The sequence below is a fragment of the Perca flavescens genome, chromosome 2 (genome assembly GCF_004354835.1).
Source record: "Perca flavescens isolate YP-PL-M2 chromosome 2, PFLA_1.0, whole genome shotgun sequence".
In the NCBI taxonomy this organism is placed as follows: Eukaryota; Metazoa; Chordata; class Actinopteri; order Perciformes; family Percidae; genus Perca; species Perca flavescens.
In genome coordinates, this window is record NC_041332.1 from 35,701,128 (window position 1) to 35,717,641 (window position 16,514).

The 16,514-nt window shown below is 41.9% G+C and overlaps 2 protein-coding genes across 4 annotated transcripts in view; one reads left to right on the forward strand and one right to left on the reverse strand.

Annotated features, from left to right (window-relative positions):
- The window catches only part of LOC114564653 (phosphatidylinositol 5-phosphate 4-kinase type-2 beta), a 38,134-nt gene extending 22,076 nt beyond the window's left edge, over window positions 1-16,058 (reverse strand). Inside the window, exons 1-2 of one of the 3 annotated variants that reach the window (XM_028592130.1) lie at window positions 15,941-16,058; window positions 14,748-14,866 (exon numbers count right to left, since the gene is read on the reverse strand). In XM_028592130.1, the coding sequence (XP_028447931.1) occupies window positions 14,748-14,825 (78 nt within the window). In that variant the 5' untranslated portion in view covers window positions 14,826-14,866; window positions 15,941-16,058. Of the gene's footprint in view, window positions 1-14,747; window positions 14,867-15,347; window positions 15,368-15,940 lie in introns of those variants that run through there. The other 2 variants (XM_028592140.1, XM_028592148.1) reach the window with 2 other exon arrangements.
- On the forward strand, window positions 752-14,493 carry LOC114564669 (polycomb group RING finger protein 2). The gene is made up of 9 exons (XM_028592157.1): window positions 752-869; window positions 1,592-1,719; window positions 2,510-2,606; window positions 2,692-2,747; window positions 2,883-3,012; window positions 3,405-3,444; window positions 3,584-3,682; window positions 9,225-9,305; window positions 13,236-14,493. The coding sequence occupies exons 2-9, from the start codon at window positions 1,602-1,604 to the stop codon at window positions 13,614-13,616; spliced, it is 1,002 nt and encodes a 333-aa protein (XP_028447958.1). The 5' UTR covers window positions 752-869; window positions 1,592-1,601; the 3' UTR covers window positions 13,617-14,493.
- Window positions 16,059-16,514: the final 456 nt, after the last annotated feature.

The window sequence follows — 16,514 nt, forward strand, 5'->3', positions numbered from 1 at the left end:
TCTTAAATTTGATTTACTATTCTTTGATTTATAGTTGTACTGTATCCATACAGAAGAGAATTAGGGACACTTGGGTCGCACTGCTTGCTCTTGAGGGAATTACTGTATTTGCTGGAATTGTTGGGGCTTTGTAAATTATAGAGTGTGGTCTAGACCTACTCTATCTGTAAAGTGTCTCGAGATAACTCTTGTTATGATTTGATACTATAAATAAAATTGAATTGAATTGAATTGAATGGGGAAAATGTGGTTGAGTTTTGAGTTTAAAGTCAGAATATAGTTTAATTCTGAGAATATAGTCAGAATTATAAGTTTCCGTATATCATATATTAATATATGATAGCCTATAATATTATTATTTTTGTTTAATTAAAAAAATAAGTGAAATGGAAACAGACTTGCACATTTTCAACTAAATTCCACACGTCCCTTAGGGAACAACCCACAGCTCGGGCCCGGGACATGAGGCCTGCAGGGCCTCTCTCTCTCTCTCTCTCTCTCTCTCTCTCTCTCTCTCTGTATAATGCAGACAAAATCATTTACAGTCTGAGAGAGACAAACAGAGGGCGTGGCTGATCCCTCTCCTGTGCAACTTATTGAAATAAATTAATAATAAGGTCAAATAAAAATGAAAAACCAAAGCAATAGCGGGCCCGTGCAGGGTAAATAACAGTGTAAAGTGAGCACGGCCTGCAGAGGATGCCCCGTGAACGAGGCGACAAAATATTATCACGTGATCCAAAATGGGCAGTCCTCTGACGGGGCTGAAAAAAGCCATTTTCTGGCGCTGCTGCAAATTCTGTCCAAGTCCAAATAACTGAGCTGGGTCCTGGTTTGTGGAGGAGAGGGGAACTTTGATGTCTAATCAGGTAGGAACGAAGCGTCGGCGATCGCTCTTTATCGGGCCCGTGGCGCCGCTCTTCGCTGCGGCGCACACAAAGTGCACGGTGTCACATTTTGAGTCTCTCTTGTTCGCCTCCTCCTGATACCAGCCCTGTCAGTGAATTTAAGATGGCTGCTTTGTGTACCAGTGTGGCTTTCTGTGGGTCTCCGCACCCCCCAGTCAGTGTTGCTGTTTTCTCTGGATGGGTGTGCTTGCGGTGCCCGCTGCCCGCTGCCCGCTGCGCGGCTCGCACGGCGGAGCTCCGGGGGAAATGGAACCGCTCTTTGTTGCTCCGCTGGCCGAGTAGCAGCGCTGATGCACAAGATGAGGCCACACAGGGGCGATTCAATGGTCGGCTGCTGCTGCTGTGTACCAGCAGCACACAGCCTGCATTTAGATGCTGCACGGCTCCTGCTCTCCGCACGTTATTTCTCGCTACAACATGACACTCCTGTTGGTTTTTTTGCTCGGCCATCAGCTCTCTTTGTTGTGCTTTCACTAAGCTGTCCCAAGGACGAGCTGCAGACACCGTCTGGGGGAGCACTGTGGCAGCCTCTCATTGACCATTTGGAAAGACCTTTTTTATAATAGTCTTAACAAGCACGTCTACATAGGCTCCTGTGCACTGTACTACTACTACTACTACTACTACTACTACTACTGTGTAATAACAAGAAGCTCTGGTGTTGTGATGTGTTTCCTCTGCAGATCTGTCTAGATGGATAAAATGCAGCCCAACCGGATTCAAATCACAGATCTGAATCCACACCTTACATGCCCACTGTGCGCTGGTTACTTAATTGATGCTACGACCATAGTAGAGTGCCTGCACTCCTGTAAGTTCCTCATATGAAATCATAACTCTACATGCATGCAGTGATTTAAGTTAGCAGACCTTACAATTGTATGCATATTATGTAGAGCTCCTGCTCATGTTGTGGTTGTACAGAGGTGAGCATGATGTTAAGTCATGTACTGTGACCCCCCCCTACCACCTCAATGACCATTTTTGAAAGCAAAAGTCTACTTAAGGGAACATATGTGTGCACAACCCTAATGGAGACCCTAATGTGAAACATGTCCGTGTTTGTTGACACTGTGTATTAGATGTAGATTAAACTCTATTGTAGAATCAAAAATATTGTATTATTTTACTTAGAGAAGTCCCAATCAGCTTTTTTGGCTCCTGATCTGATTTAAAAAAAAAAAAAAAAAAAAAACGAGCCCTGATCCCATACTTGTATTTGCCTAGATAAAAGAGCTGCACACTGTTTCTTTGCTTACAAAAATAACTACGTAAACAAAGTAACTAACAGATGTCTTCAGCTTAATACATATAACTTGCGGCTAGCATTTAAAAAAAACAAATGAATATATATAATTGACCTTGTCCTAGAATGGTGCAGAATTTACCGACGTTAATGATCGGAGTAAGGTGATCGGGGTGACTGCCGATCCCAGATCGGTTAAAAAATGCCCATATCGGCTTCGCTACTTCCCGATCCGATCAGGACATCCCTCATTTTATTACGCTGAATTTGCAAGTGTCATAATAACTTGAGTCCACTGCTGTTGATATAGAGCAGTGTTTTAGCATGTGTCTGTGTCCTGTCTGTCTCTGTACAGTTTGTAAAACGTGCATCGTTGCCTTCCTGGAGACAAATAAGTTCTGCCCTCGATGTGACGTTCAGGTTCACAAGACATGTCCACAGCTCAGCATCAGGTGAGTGATGATGGTGTACGTTAGGTTGACCTCTTTTGAATGCAATGAGTATCGTGCTTATCACAGCGTTTTATTTCTTTTCCAGAGCAGACAAAACTCTACAAGATATAGTTTATAAGCTTGTTCCGGGGTTATTCAAAGGTAAGACCACGTGCGTTAAGGCTCTAGAGCAACAAACAGTTTTTAGACAGGCTCTAAGTCTCAACCTTTTGTCATACATTCCCATTTTATGAGGATGATTTCTTTGCCAATGGACACACATATTTCTGAACCCAGATGAGATGAAACGGAGGCGGGACTTCTACGCAGAGAACCGTGTGCTGGAACCAGGGGAAGTGGTGGAGACGTTTAACATCGCAGAGGATGAAATCATCAGTCTGTCTATACAGTTCTATGAGAGGAACAAGTGAGTCAATCATTTCTAATTTTTACAAAAAAACAAAAGCTGTGGGAATTTTTAGAAAGATGTGAAAATGTTCCGATCATGCACAAAGCAAACAAGAGAGTAGAATTACTTAAAGGTCCCACGCGATGCTCATTTTCAGCTTCATACTTGTATTTTGTGGTTCTGCACATATGTTTACATGCTTTACTGTTCAAAAAACACAATCTTTTTCTCATACTGTCTGTGTATATTATAATAAGTAGTGAAATGAATAAGGGGGGACAAGACCCTTGTGAACACTTCAAAAGGTTCCATTCACACCTGAGTATGTCTCTGTGAATATGGTTTATATGTGGAAAGAATAGTTAATTCATGTTTAACACCTTTTCTTTGTATTGTATATTTTCCTGCAGAAATAATGAGAGGCAGCATTCAGAGATTGAAGGAGACAAGGTAAAGCCTGTTTTTAGATAAAAAGCTAATTCGGCTGAAGCAGTAGTTGAAGCCAACACACTTCATGTTTTAATGTGGTTTTCTGGTCTTCACCCTGGATTCATGTGCCTCCCCCCCCCCCTCTCCTCTTTCGTCTCAGTCCAATGGTAAACGCTTCCTGCAGTGCCCAGCAGCCATGTCCGTCATGCACTTAGCAAAGTTCCTCCGAAGCAAGATGGATATTCCCAACAACTATCGGGTAATTAGACACTTTGTACCCATGCACAGAAACTCTTGCTGTGTGGATTGCATGACAAACTTCCCCGCTTTAGACCCAATAACATAAATGCCTCGTGCAAAAGGGCTTTTAACTACGAAAGTAACATAGTCACACAATCGTAAACACTGCTATAAAGGTGGATCGTTTTAGGTGGCACACATTTGTATTTGTATTTGTACTTTGATATGTGAGCTGTCAGTGCAACATGATAACTAACAGAGCATATGCCCAAAGTGAGGGGGGATTGCTGCAACAACTGCAAAATCATTAAAGCTGCACTAATGTCGGCCCATTCATTCACTCTTTTACTGCTCTCATCAGTCAGTAGCAGGCAGCTGGTTTTAGTTAAAAAGTGCACTACCTTCCCTGTTTGTTTATGGTCTTCTTTTTCTTATTCATAGATTATTACATTATGCACATATATTGTCTGTGGTGGGCGTGTTCACCGGGGTTTGGGTGGAATTGATAACAGTACATTGGTTTGCTTCACCTGTTGAGGTGAGCCTGGGAGCGAACACTTATTCACACCACAAAGTCCCTTTACATGTGGTAACTGCAGTAGGCCTACTAGTTGTATTCTACGTGTGGAGGAATAAATGATTGAACTGGATCTTCAGTGCATCGCAGTGTGTTTTTTTTTTTTTTTTTTTTTATCTCTGTGTTTAGTCCCTCGCGGCAGCACTTTTTAAAAAAGATTAATTTTGGGCATTTTTAGGCCTTTGACAAGGCAGCTGAATAAATCACAGGGGAGAGAGAGGGGGGAATGACACGCAGCAAAGGGCCGCAGGTCGGAGTCCAACCCCGGCCCTCTGTGTTGAGGAGTACACCTCTATATGTGGGCGCCCGCTCTACCAACTGAGCTATCCTGGCGCCCGCACTTTTTTAAGCGCGATTTTATGCTTCTGCATAAAATGTGACGTGCACCTCTCGAAAAATGTAACCACACGTTGCTCGGCCGTGGCTGGGTAGCGTTGCATTTCCCCCGACTCACTCCCTGGTTCTCCTTCTCCATAAACAACATGAGAGACTTCTCCTGCTCCAGATCTCAGAAAGAACAGGGGAGACACTTTGGTTCTCTCACTAGGAATCTAGAGTCTGAAGCTAATCGCCATACTTCTCCCTCGCTCTATCACCCACTCCCCACACACACACACGCACGTGCCGGCTTGACGCACACACCAGTGCACAAGTATAAACATCAGGCCACTTACGTAGGCTACGGCAGAGAAAGCTCTGCGTGGAGCCTCCTCAGGTCCATAAATCACACAGCTGCAACACCTGCATCGACGGAAGACAACGTTAGCTCCTAGCAGCTGGTGGCTCTGTTCCATTACAGGTCCCAGTGACACAGCATTCACAATAACAGGGCCCTGGAACTGGCTTACCCAAATGGAATATAGTCATCATAATCATTTTATTAATTACACCTGTGCTTTTTTTTGCTGCTACAAGTAGGCCTGTAACAATTATTGCATAATTTAATTTTCCTTTTTAACGTAATGGTAGTTTCTTTGTTTAACCGCAATTAGTTGCTAACATTAGCTAAGGTAGCTAGGAAGAGTTTGGATTGTTGATGGTAATTGTTGATTTTGTTTAGCGATGCCAAATTGTAATTATTGGTCTCCATGGTCAGACTGTTGAGCTAAAGCTATGCTAGTTGTTGACACTTGACCCTATTCACTTTCATAGCAACTAAAATGACATGGGAGGATACAGTTAGATAAGTTTTATGCTAATAAAGGGCCCAGGTTTACTTCATAGGCTGTGTACCTGTGTTACTACATTATCTGGGTCACATGACAGTGATAGAACCAAAAGAGGTATCTGGGATTCATTCAAAACTTACATTTATTTAAAAAGGTAATAAATAAATATTTTTAAATTTGATGGGAGACAATTAGAATGCCAATCGCAATTATTTCTGAGACAATAAATTGTACAGCAACATTTGGAATTGTAACAGCTCTAACTACAAGTCCCAATAGAAAAGGTCTATAACAGATCCACCTTCTGCTAGTTTGTTAGCATTCAACAACTGTAGCTCACATGACTTTTTTGAGATGTTGTTCAATGCTAAAACTAAATAATTGTTGTTAAATGATCAGGGTTGTCAAATTTGACTTGCTAGTACAGTAACGGATCCCCTGTTCAGAACAGGGCAGCACAATATATCTATTTTTTTTTTTTTATCGTCATCACAGTATCAACTGGCGCGATAAACACATTCACATACTTCACATAATAATACAAGATCAGTAGCAACACTGCTAGCCTTGTAGTCGCACCAGATAAATAATTGTATCATGTTGCATACTTGTGTAAACTGTATGGCTCTCTTTTAGCCAAGTTCACTGGTTGTTTTCGTGTTAATAATTTCATGTCATTACATGGGACACGAAATGAGCACTTCCTGCTAAAATCAAACTCTCTCTTTGTCAATTAGCCATTGTCAACAGAAACAACTGATATTTGGACTAGGGTGTATTAAAGGATGAGGCTGGTGATATTCTATGTTTCCATCTGACCCGCTCTGTGGCTTTCAGCCCAGGCCTTTTGGTTCTTCTTTTTTTTGTGATTAACTATTTTATTTTTTAACAACATACAAAACATACAACTCGCAACATGAACACATCCCCCGCCCCTTCCATCATCCCCACCCACCCAGACAAAAATAGAGAATAGATGACACACTAACTACAATATTCCAGACCATTCGACAAAATAGTAACAAATAGACAATAACCCATAAACCAAATAAACATATGTATAAATGACAACACCATAAGCCCATCATACTCGTCACTTCTTAGGAGCCCTCCTGAAAGCTCAGCTACTTTCTCCATTTTCTAGTGTAGACATCCAACCTGGCAAACCGTTTCTATGACATCTTTTCAAACGCCACCACCCTAGCCCTCTCACAAGCCCACTCCTGGATTGAAGGCACCCCTTCATTCTTCCATCCTCTTAAAAGAATCTGTCTGGCTATCATTAAACTAGTCTGGACCCAGCTTCTCATGTGTTTATCCATCCTGCTTAGGATTGACCCATCTCCCAGAACAAATCCTCTTGGGCTGACTGGGACCTGGGTCCCTGCATACATAGGTTATCATGTATCCCGGTCCAAAATTCCTGGACCCTGTCACAGGATGGCCATCTTCAAGAATCACATCTAAAAATTGTGATTTTGAAAATTTCTTTCAAAAACTCAGTAATTTACCAACACAAACAGATGGGCACTGTAGTTTGTAGCAAACATTACTCAAACTGGAGTAAATGGCGCGTTTGTTGGGAACTATTTTCTGCAGTGGATTAATCCACATTAGGTGCTCTATTGAGTATTTCCAGCAGCAGGACCGTGTATGAGGGACTGAGTCAAAGTAAACTACAGTACAGTAATGAAGGAACATGTCACCTAGTGTAACAGTGTGGCTCACTGATGTGTTTCTGTCCGTTTTAGTACAACAATGGATTTTAAATCGTTCCAACATATGATTTCTTATAAACTGTTTGAATGGGTCACCAACATTGTAATGCTGCGTTCATTTCAAGTGGGGTGGAAGTAAGCAATGGGAAAGATCAGCATGTTTACGACCTGTAAGTGTGTCAAGGCAGTTTGTCTTGATGTGAACAGTATTTACAGGTGGGAAACTGGTTATTACGGTAGTTCCTACATGACATGAATGCAGCTTAAGGTACCAGGTACCAACCTTGACAATTGTAGAAATCATTCAAAGATGGTATTTATTTGTGCGCGTGTCCATCTGGCTCTCTACAGAATTGGCTCCAGTGCAGCTTTTACAACCCTTTCTGCTGTGGTCTTTTCCTCTCCTTCCCTCTTCTAACGCTCCTTGATCAAAACCTTTCAGGAAGTGATGTTATTGCATGCTGAAAAAAATAAGCCTCCCCTTTGTTCAAATGATGGGGTACTACTCAAAGTACAGCAGTGCCAGTTATCTTGAGGTAGAAACTAGGGCTGAACGATGAGTAGAAACACAGAACTTAGCCTTTCAACTTTTATGCAGACGTAATTGAAGCCAGTGAACAAAGGCTTGTGATGCCAACAGTAGCAGTGGGTCAATATTCAAGTAAAGCCCTGATAACAGCATGTTAAGCTTTGTTTTTATACTCGCGCGGGCCTCTGTAGTTGGCGAGCGAGCTACAAGCATGCACAGAGACGTTAATGCACAACGCACTGTTGAATGCAGAATAGTCTGTGACTTAAGCAAGAAATAGTAAAGAGTGGAAGTAAAGGAAAGCAGGTTGCCTGGCAACAGTAGTTAACACATCCAGGGTGAACACCGACGTACCGACAAACATTGCATTTGTGTACTCTAAAGCATGAATTACACTGGCCGCAGCCCAGCTGGCAAATGTGACGTCACGGAATCGCCGTAACTATTTATACCTGCGCTGGTGGTCGTGACACTAGTTGCGGTCTTCTTCTATGGACTAGAAGAAGAAGAAGAAAAAGGTAAACAACTGGCAGAACTGGCAGCAGCATTGACCTCAATGCTCGGATTTGATTGGATGACCTACTTGGTGGGATCGAGCCTTTCATTCCCCATAAAAGAACTCATCTTAACCCAGAAGTTTACCAGAGAGACCTGCAGTCACTCTGAGAGTCCTGGCATCACGTTGCCCTCAAGCTCGTTCATGCTTCCTGTTTCCGCTTTGTCGCGTGCCGCTGACAAAAAAAAAAAGCAGTGTGCGACCTCGGCTCGCGCGCTACAAATCTGGGCGCGCCGGCAAGATCTACGTCGTTTTGATGTCACGATGGTTGGGAATTATTAATGGGACTGTCTCTTATCCTCCAGTCGAAATGACTGTCTGCCTCTCTCGTTTTTTTAGCTTTGACAAAGCGATCTCTCATGTTGTTACACTCCCTCCAGCTAAATGGCTCTTAATTTCCCAGTGCGTTGGCTCTCTCTGAACACATATTTAAGGCTGTTTGCCTTACAGATGTTTGCAGAGGCGAACCTGCTCGGTGAGTCTTCCCAGCCGACCATTGTTGAATTGAAAGCGCAGCTCGCGGCGAGATACAAAAAATTCAAAGGTGCACGACCACACACCGCGACAACTTGCAGAGCCACTGTAAAAAAATAAAAAATAAATAAATAAAAAATAAAGGCCATGCCCCGGTGCATGCATTCACATTATGTATCCACTGTGCCTGATCACGTGCTCTGCATGTGCACTGAGTTTAGACTGCGGCGATTTTTGATGGACAGTTTGTTTCTAGTGTGTGCGTGTCCATGGATGCTGGGAACACAATGGCGACCATAAACCTTCCTTTTATGATGATTTAAGTTGAGGCTTTGTATTATGTAGAGTTTTATTTATTTATTTTTTTGCTTCAGCCCAAGAATACTAAAATTCCACACTGGTTGGCTACCTGCTGAGTTGACCCATCAGGACAGTAGAGTAGATCTAACCTCCAAAGAAAGAAATGTAAATCTTTTAAAGGGAGATCTGGCAGGCTGTTTTCACGCTGTGTTAAGTGGCTTTTGACTGTGTGTTACAGGTGGAGGTGTTGTATGGAGACGAGCCCTTGAAGGACTACTACACACTAATGGATATTGCCTACTTCTATGAGTGGAGACGAGTGAGTGGCAGCTTTCATACTTTTGTACTGTGGACCACGGAATAGTGATTATCATTCTTGTGTTTCCTGTAGTTAGTGTGATTTAATTTCCCCCTCTTTGCAGTGTTTCCAGGACTTTCACATACTAAAACCTATTTGACATTACTGCTGACACTCTTCAGCCAAAACAAATCCGTCATGTGATCTGTTCTTGTCAACATAAGACGGAATGGAAGTCTCACAGTCATTGGTTTTAAAGGGAGATGCTCTAAAACAGTGGTTCCCACTAAAGATGTTCCGATAACGATACCAGTATCGGTACCGGCTCCGATACTGCCTAAAACGCTGGTATCGGTATCGGGAAGTACTGGAGTTAATGCACCGATCCGATACCACGTAATAAAGCCTTAAAGAAAATCTACGTTAAAGTAGTTTATTTATGTTCTTTTTCCATTATAACTGACTGTCAAACTGGAGAATAAAAGAAAGTTCTGGGGCATTCATTGTTTGTGTTTGTTCATGTTTCACAAAGAGTTTAACCTGAGCCAGACCGACAACAGAGATAGAAATCATATCACATCCATACAGGGATAGTAGTATACAGCTGTTAAAACATAATGAAATATATGACACTCTGGTATCGGATCGGTACTCGGTATCGGCCGATATGCAAGTTCAGGTATCGGAATCGGTATCGGGAAGCAAAAAAGTGGTATCGGGCCAACCTCTAGTTCCCACTACAGTGGACCCCTATATGATAAGATTTTGTCCCAGGGTCCCTTATCTAATAGCGGTTTTGATTTTAGATGTTTTATTACAGAAAGTGTATGAAACCCATAACCAAAATAGTTATACTTTCTGTCATTGTGTTTCTTATGGATAGAATTATAGTGAAAATAAATGATTCCCCTTTTTGCTGGGGACCCCCTGGAACCACTTCAAAGACCCCTAAGGGTCCATGGACCCCACTTTGTTAACCACTGCTCTAAAATACAAGTTGTCTCAATGGGTCAAAACGTGGGGAAACCCAATTTCATCCTTTTTATCATGCTGACATTGTTGAAAACGTGTTCAAATCGCACATTAATTTCTGCTCTTTTTGTTTGTTTTTGTTGTTGGCATGATCTTCCAACAAAAATCAATAGTGTCTGATTGAGTGCTCTGGAGTTGTCCATATTGATGTTGTTGACCATCTGCTATAAACTATGCAATAAAAAAATATAAAATGAGCACTTCTGCCAAAATCAAACTCCCTCTTTGTCAGTTAGCCTTTGTCAACAGAAACCACTGATATTTGGACTAGGGTGTTAAACAGAGGTGGAAAAAGTACTAAAATATTGTACTCAAGTAAAAGTACCAATACTTTGAAGAAATATTACTCAAGTACAAGTAAAAATACCTATCGGAAAAATTACTCAAGTAAAAGTAATAAGTAGTTCATTTAAAATGTACTTTAAGTAAAAGTTACTTAGTTACATAAAAAAAAAATGTAAAAAGGGGTGGGGGGGGGATCTCTCCCATGTAGTGAAAATAGGACAAGTGGTCATAAAGCTAAAACTATTTTGTTTTTAATGAAAGAAAAATCATACAAATGTATAAACATCTATACAAATGTATACACATAATAACAACATAACACATGTCACACATGACATTTAAGACCCTTAGAAAGGTATAACGTGCCATTTTAGTTCAGACCATCCCATAAAACGTTTTTAAACAATCAACCCAAAGTAAAAGTACCGTCCATTGTTAGTTCTGAGGGCCATCCTTCTTTTCTTCACAAACATTAACAACAGTTATAACGCAAATCAAGGCCAAATCACGTGTTTTGACTCCATAATTGGGTTAGACCCATAGACTCTTAATTATGATTATTAATATTAACCGTCTATGGTTAGACCCTAATGTTCACAGCCCAGACTAGCAGCTAGCTTCTACACATCTAAGTAGCCCGTATGAGCTAATTAGATGTATGTGAATTAATTTGGCAGGTCTCCTACGTACCTTGTCCTGGCAGGAGTGGGAAATTCATTTTCCCAAGGGGCCACATGAGAATCAGGGACTGTTGTGGAGGGCTGGACCGATAGGCTAAACTCAATTCTGCTCAATATGAATTTTATGTCCGGCAGCACGTTCTCAAACGTCTCTTTTTTTCCTCTGGGCATATTAGCACGGCAGAGTCCACCAAACACTCTTTAATAAACTCCCTTTCAGAAAATGGCTTACTGTTTTTGTGGGTTATCACAAAGCTGGTCCTGACTGCTGCATCCCAGGATGCCTTGTTGCTTTTGCAGCGTAACTAGCAAAGCTTCAGATGTCGGTGCCCGCTCTGCATCAGTCAAGGCATTTTTGAGCGATAACAGCTGATTTACATCCATGCTAACGTCTCCCGCTCAGCCGACACATCCCTGGGTCCGACCCATAGACTGTATATAAGAACCGACCGGGTCCGACCATAGACTGTTACAGTCTATGGTCGGACCAATACATCCATGGGTCCAACCATAGACCGTATATAAGGGTCCAACCTCAATACATCCATGGGTCCAACCATAGACAGTATATAAGGGTCCAACCTCAATACATCCATGGGTCCAACCATAGACAGTATATAAGGGTCCAACCTCAATGCATCCATGGGTCCAACCATAGACAGTATATAAGGGTCCAACCTCAATACATCCATGGGTCCAACCATAGACAGTATATAAGGGTCCAACCTCAATACATCCATGGGTCCAACCATAGACAGTATATAAAGGTCCAACCTCAATGCATCCATGGGTCCAACCATAGACAGTATATAAGGGTCCAACCTCAATGCATCCATGGGTCCAACCATAGACAGTATATAAGGGTCCAACCTCAATGCATCCATGGGTCCAACCATAGACAGTATATAAGGGTCCAACCTCAATGCATCCATGGGTCCAACACATTGCAGCTCTTCTTCTACTTCTTTTTAATTGACACTTGCAACCAGAGAAGAAGAAGCTGCATACGTTAACACAAAAAAAGAATGCTGGTGCATTACAGTCTCTGGTCTGGTGGAGTCACTCCGGGTGCGAGTTTTTTTCTTCCTTTTGTTTTTTTGTTTTTTTTACTCAGTAACTGATGGGATTTGAAATGTAGCGAAATACAATCCTTCACTCAAAACGTAATCAAGTACATTTTAAAATACCGATTTTAAAAACTACTTGAAAAAATACACAACAAAACTACTCAATACAGTAACGTGAGTGAATGTATTTTGTTACTTTCCACCTCTGGTATTGAAGGATGAGGCTGGTGATATTCTGGGTTTTTGTTATTGTCAACAAATGAAATGAAAAGACCAGAAATACTCTCCAACCTTTCCATCCGACCCTCTCTGTGGCTCTCAGCCCAGGCCCACTCATTCTTACAAGGATGTGACTTTTTTTAAACATTGTTTTACAAAAAGTGTTTGGTTTATTAAAAAAAAAAAAAAAAGCTCAGTAATTCACAAAAACAGATGGGCACTGTAGTGTGTAGCAAACATTACTCAAACTGGAGTAAATGGCACGTTTGTTGGGGACTATTTTCTGCAGTGGATTAATCCACAGTTGGTGCTCTATTGAGTATTTTCAGCAGCAGGACCGTGTATGAGGGACTGAGTCAAAGTAAACTACAGTACAGTAATGAAGGAACATGTCACCTAGTGTAACAGTGTGGCTCACTGATGTGTTTCTGTCAGCTTTAGTACAACAATGGAGCTCTCTGTCCCAGAGGAATAAGATATATCACGTTAATAGGATCTATTCATTCATGGTTCTGGTCTTTTCATGGGATTTATAACAATTAGAACATTTTCAACCAGTCTTTATCATTCAACCTTTGAGACACGGACCCTGCGCCGTAGACTGATGTGCGTCTGTGATGAATAATAAAACTATCCACAGTCCTAACGATGTGTGTACCTCTGTGCAGACTGGACCCATCCCCCTGCAGTATCTGGTCAAACCCACCCGGAAGCGCAGGAGGCCGTCTCAGTCTGTAGCCCAGGGCCACTCCGACGGCGTCAACACCAGCCCGACATCGGAGAGCGACTCCCAAAGCGACAAAGTCCACAGTCCTGCCGCAGCCCAGCCACCGCGAGCCTCCTCGCAGTCCGGCGCCGCGTCCCACAACCTCTCTCCCACCATCCAAAGCTCCAACGGTACCACTGTGCCCAACAACACTCAGCGACACACGCTCACCTCCAAACAGGGCGCCAACGCTCGGAAGGTGACTGTCAACGGCACAAGCTCTGGGGCTGGCAAAGAGGAGGCGAGGGGAGGCGACAAAAGCGGTTTGCCTCCGACGACCTAACGTGTGTACGGGGCAGCAGGGAGGACAGTGTTTGAATTGCTCCCTTCTTTTTCTTTCTACAAAAACAAAAAAAAACGGAGGAGCTCGAGCCTTCTTCCTTCTGGACAAACAGGAGGCAGATTACTGTTATCATCTGTCAGCAGGAAAGACTGAAAAGTGCAGCCAAAAAGACACTTGTGTGTGTGTGTGTGTGTGTGTGTGTGTGTGTGTGTGTGTGTGTGTGTGTGTGTGTGTGTGTGCGCGTTTATGTTTGTTAGACTAGAACAGTGCACACATATAAACTGTACAGTATGTATCAAATGTGAGCATGTGTGCATACATATGTATAAACTTATCTTTTATACAAGATATTGTAATCGTTTTGTATTGTATATGCAGTGGGTCTGTTTCATTTCCATACTGTAGTTCCATCAATATTGATTTGGCTCCGCAACACTCGAGAGACAAAATGCTGAAAGGCGTTGCAGTGTTCATCGCTGCAGAAGTTGGATGTAAAGAAGAAGAAGAAGCAGAAAAAGAAGCTCATCCTTGCCTTTGAATCGGTCATGTTAATAACTGCTGTATAAGTGTCCAGTATAAGCAACCGCTCATCCGGTTAACACAGGTACATTACATTCAACTGTTGATGCACTTTGTCAAGGTCCGATCTCGTAATCCAAACCAACAAGTATTTTCCAACAGGAGAAGCGTTTCTATTTACTCAATTCCAAGCACTACCATGCTCGCAAGCAGACGTTTGTCAGCAGACCATGTTCTTTCTCTCATGGCAGACGGAAGAACTCAAAAGGGATTTGAATATTTGGCCATGTATGTTGTAGTTTCATAAATTTCAACATTCCTTTTGTTTCTTTTCATCAAACAGTGATACTTTTTTTTTTTTTTTTTTTTTTTTTTTATCAGCCATATGTGCATGTTTTAGGTCAATAAAATGTTTACTTACTAGGTTTTTCTGACCTGACTGTCCTGTTTATGATTCACTTTAAGTAATAAGTTGTAAAGCATGCTGTTGTGCATGTAGCAAGAATGGAGAGTTTAAAAAAAAAAAAAAAAAAAAAAAAAAAAAAAAAAGGCTTTGGTCAACATTTAATTTTATTTTTTCTTTTCTGTTGCGGTTTTCTTACAGGGATCTACCTTGTGTGTGCAATGGTGTGACCTTAAAGGAGTTAGTTGGGATCTTTTGAAGTGGGCTTGTATGAGCTCCTTCTCCATGGTCAGTGTGTTGGCTACAGTAGACGGCGGTCAGCGCGCCCCTAGTTAGGAGAAGCAGGCAGGAGAACAGACACGAAAAAAAGCTAAGCTATGCGCTGCTGTGGACGGGGGCAGCAGCATTTTAGTTTGCTCCCTTCAAAGCCACCAGACTCCTTTGACAAAAACAGCCATTTTACCTCACAGGACACGGGAGTTGCTGGTCCTCCGCTGCCTCGAGTTTGTGTTATTGTGTGACTTTTGGTTTTCTAAAAGGGTTAGGAACTAACAAACTAACCAATCGAGGCAGCGATAGACAACTCCGTTGTTCTTCTCAAGGGGTTAAGCTTCGCTTCAGAACTCGAGCCATCTATGGCGCCATTTTGTTGCTAACTGGCCATCACCTCCTGTTAGCATTTCGCTGACCGCCATTTCTTTTTTACGTCACTTGACTGCGAATAACTTTACATCAGAAATGTTTGAAGACTATATTTGTCCGTTGTTTAGTTCCAAAGAAACACGACAATGTATAAAAGGCTCCATTACCTTGTACCTCACGTTATGGCTCCGTAGCAGACGTTTTTGTAAATATAAGCTAACAATTGTGTCATAACCAAGTGACTTACTGTCATAGTAGAGGAATTACCGTATAGTACAGGAGAAGCTCGCAGGCAGTTTCGACTTACATGAGCTGTTTAGGTTTAATTACTAATGTTAACTAGCATTTTAGTTAGCAATAATTAGCCTGTGCCCATGTTATCTCCTTACATCCACCTACACTCTCCGTATCTGTAAGATTGGGAATGATTGAGATTTCTCTTGGCACAGCTGCCAGAAGACTTCCAACTTTCAGACACGTTGCTCACGTCACATTCTCTCAGTTGGAGGCTGCGCAGTAAAGCTGGCCATCACCGGAAAAGTGCTTCTAATAGCCTTCACTGGTCTCCGTCCAGAGCAACGGGGTCTATTGGTCCATTATATACTGTCTATGGTTCTGCTAGGTAAAATGACTGTTTTCGTCAAAGGAGTCTGGTGGCTTTTCCCCCCAGCATTAGCACAACGCGTTGCAATGGTTAGCTTGTTACCTGCGACGATATATGCTAAATGTAACGTCTCTTTCACATTAGCGTGTGACTGACTTATCTGGGAGCGTTTGGAGATGCCGGATGAAGTCTGACGTTGTTGATCCAGCATCATTTATCTTGGTGCCACACACCTTGCATTTAGCTGTTACTGTCACTCTCTACGAAGTTACATTTTTTGATATGCGAGTGCGCGCACATAGGCATAGCGCACGCGTTACGTCGCACATTATGGCAAAGGGCAGGGGACGTGCAGCTCGTCATTCCCCAACAGATACGCCAATAAAAGAAAATAGAAATACAATACAGGCCAAAAGTTTGGACACACCTTTTTTTTTTTTTTTTTTTTAAATGTTCTTGCTATTTTATTTCTATTGTCTTTTATTAAAATGATTACTGCTTATTTGGCTTATATTTGTGTGTTTTTACAGTACAAAAGTTTGGACACACCTTCTCATTCAAATGCGTTTCCTTTTTATTTTCATGACTATGTACATTGTAGATTCTCACTGAAGGCATCAAAACTATGAATGAACACATATGGAATTATGTACTTAACAAAAAAGTGTGAAATAACTGAAAACATCTCTTATATTTTAGATTTTTCAAAGTAGCCACCTTTTGCTTTTTT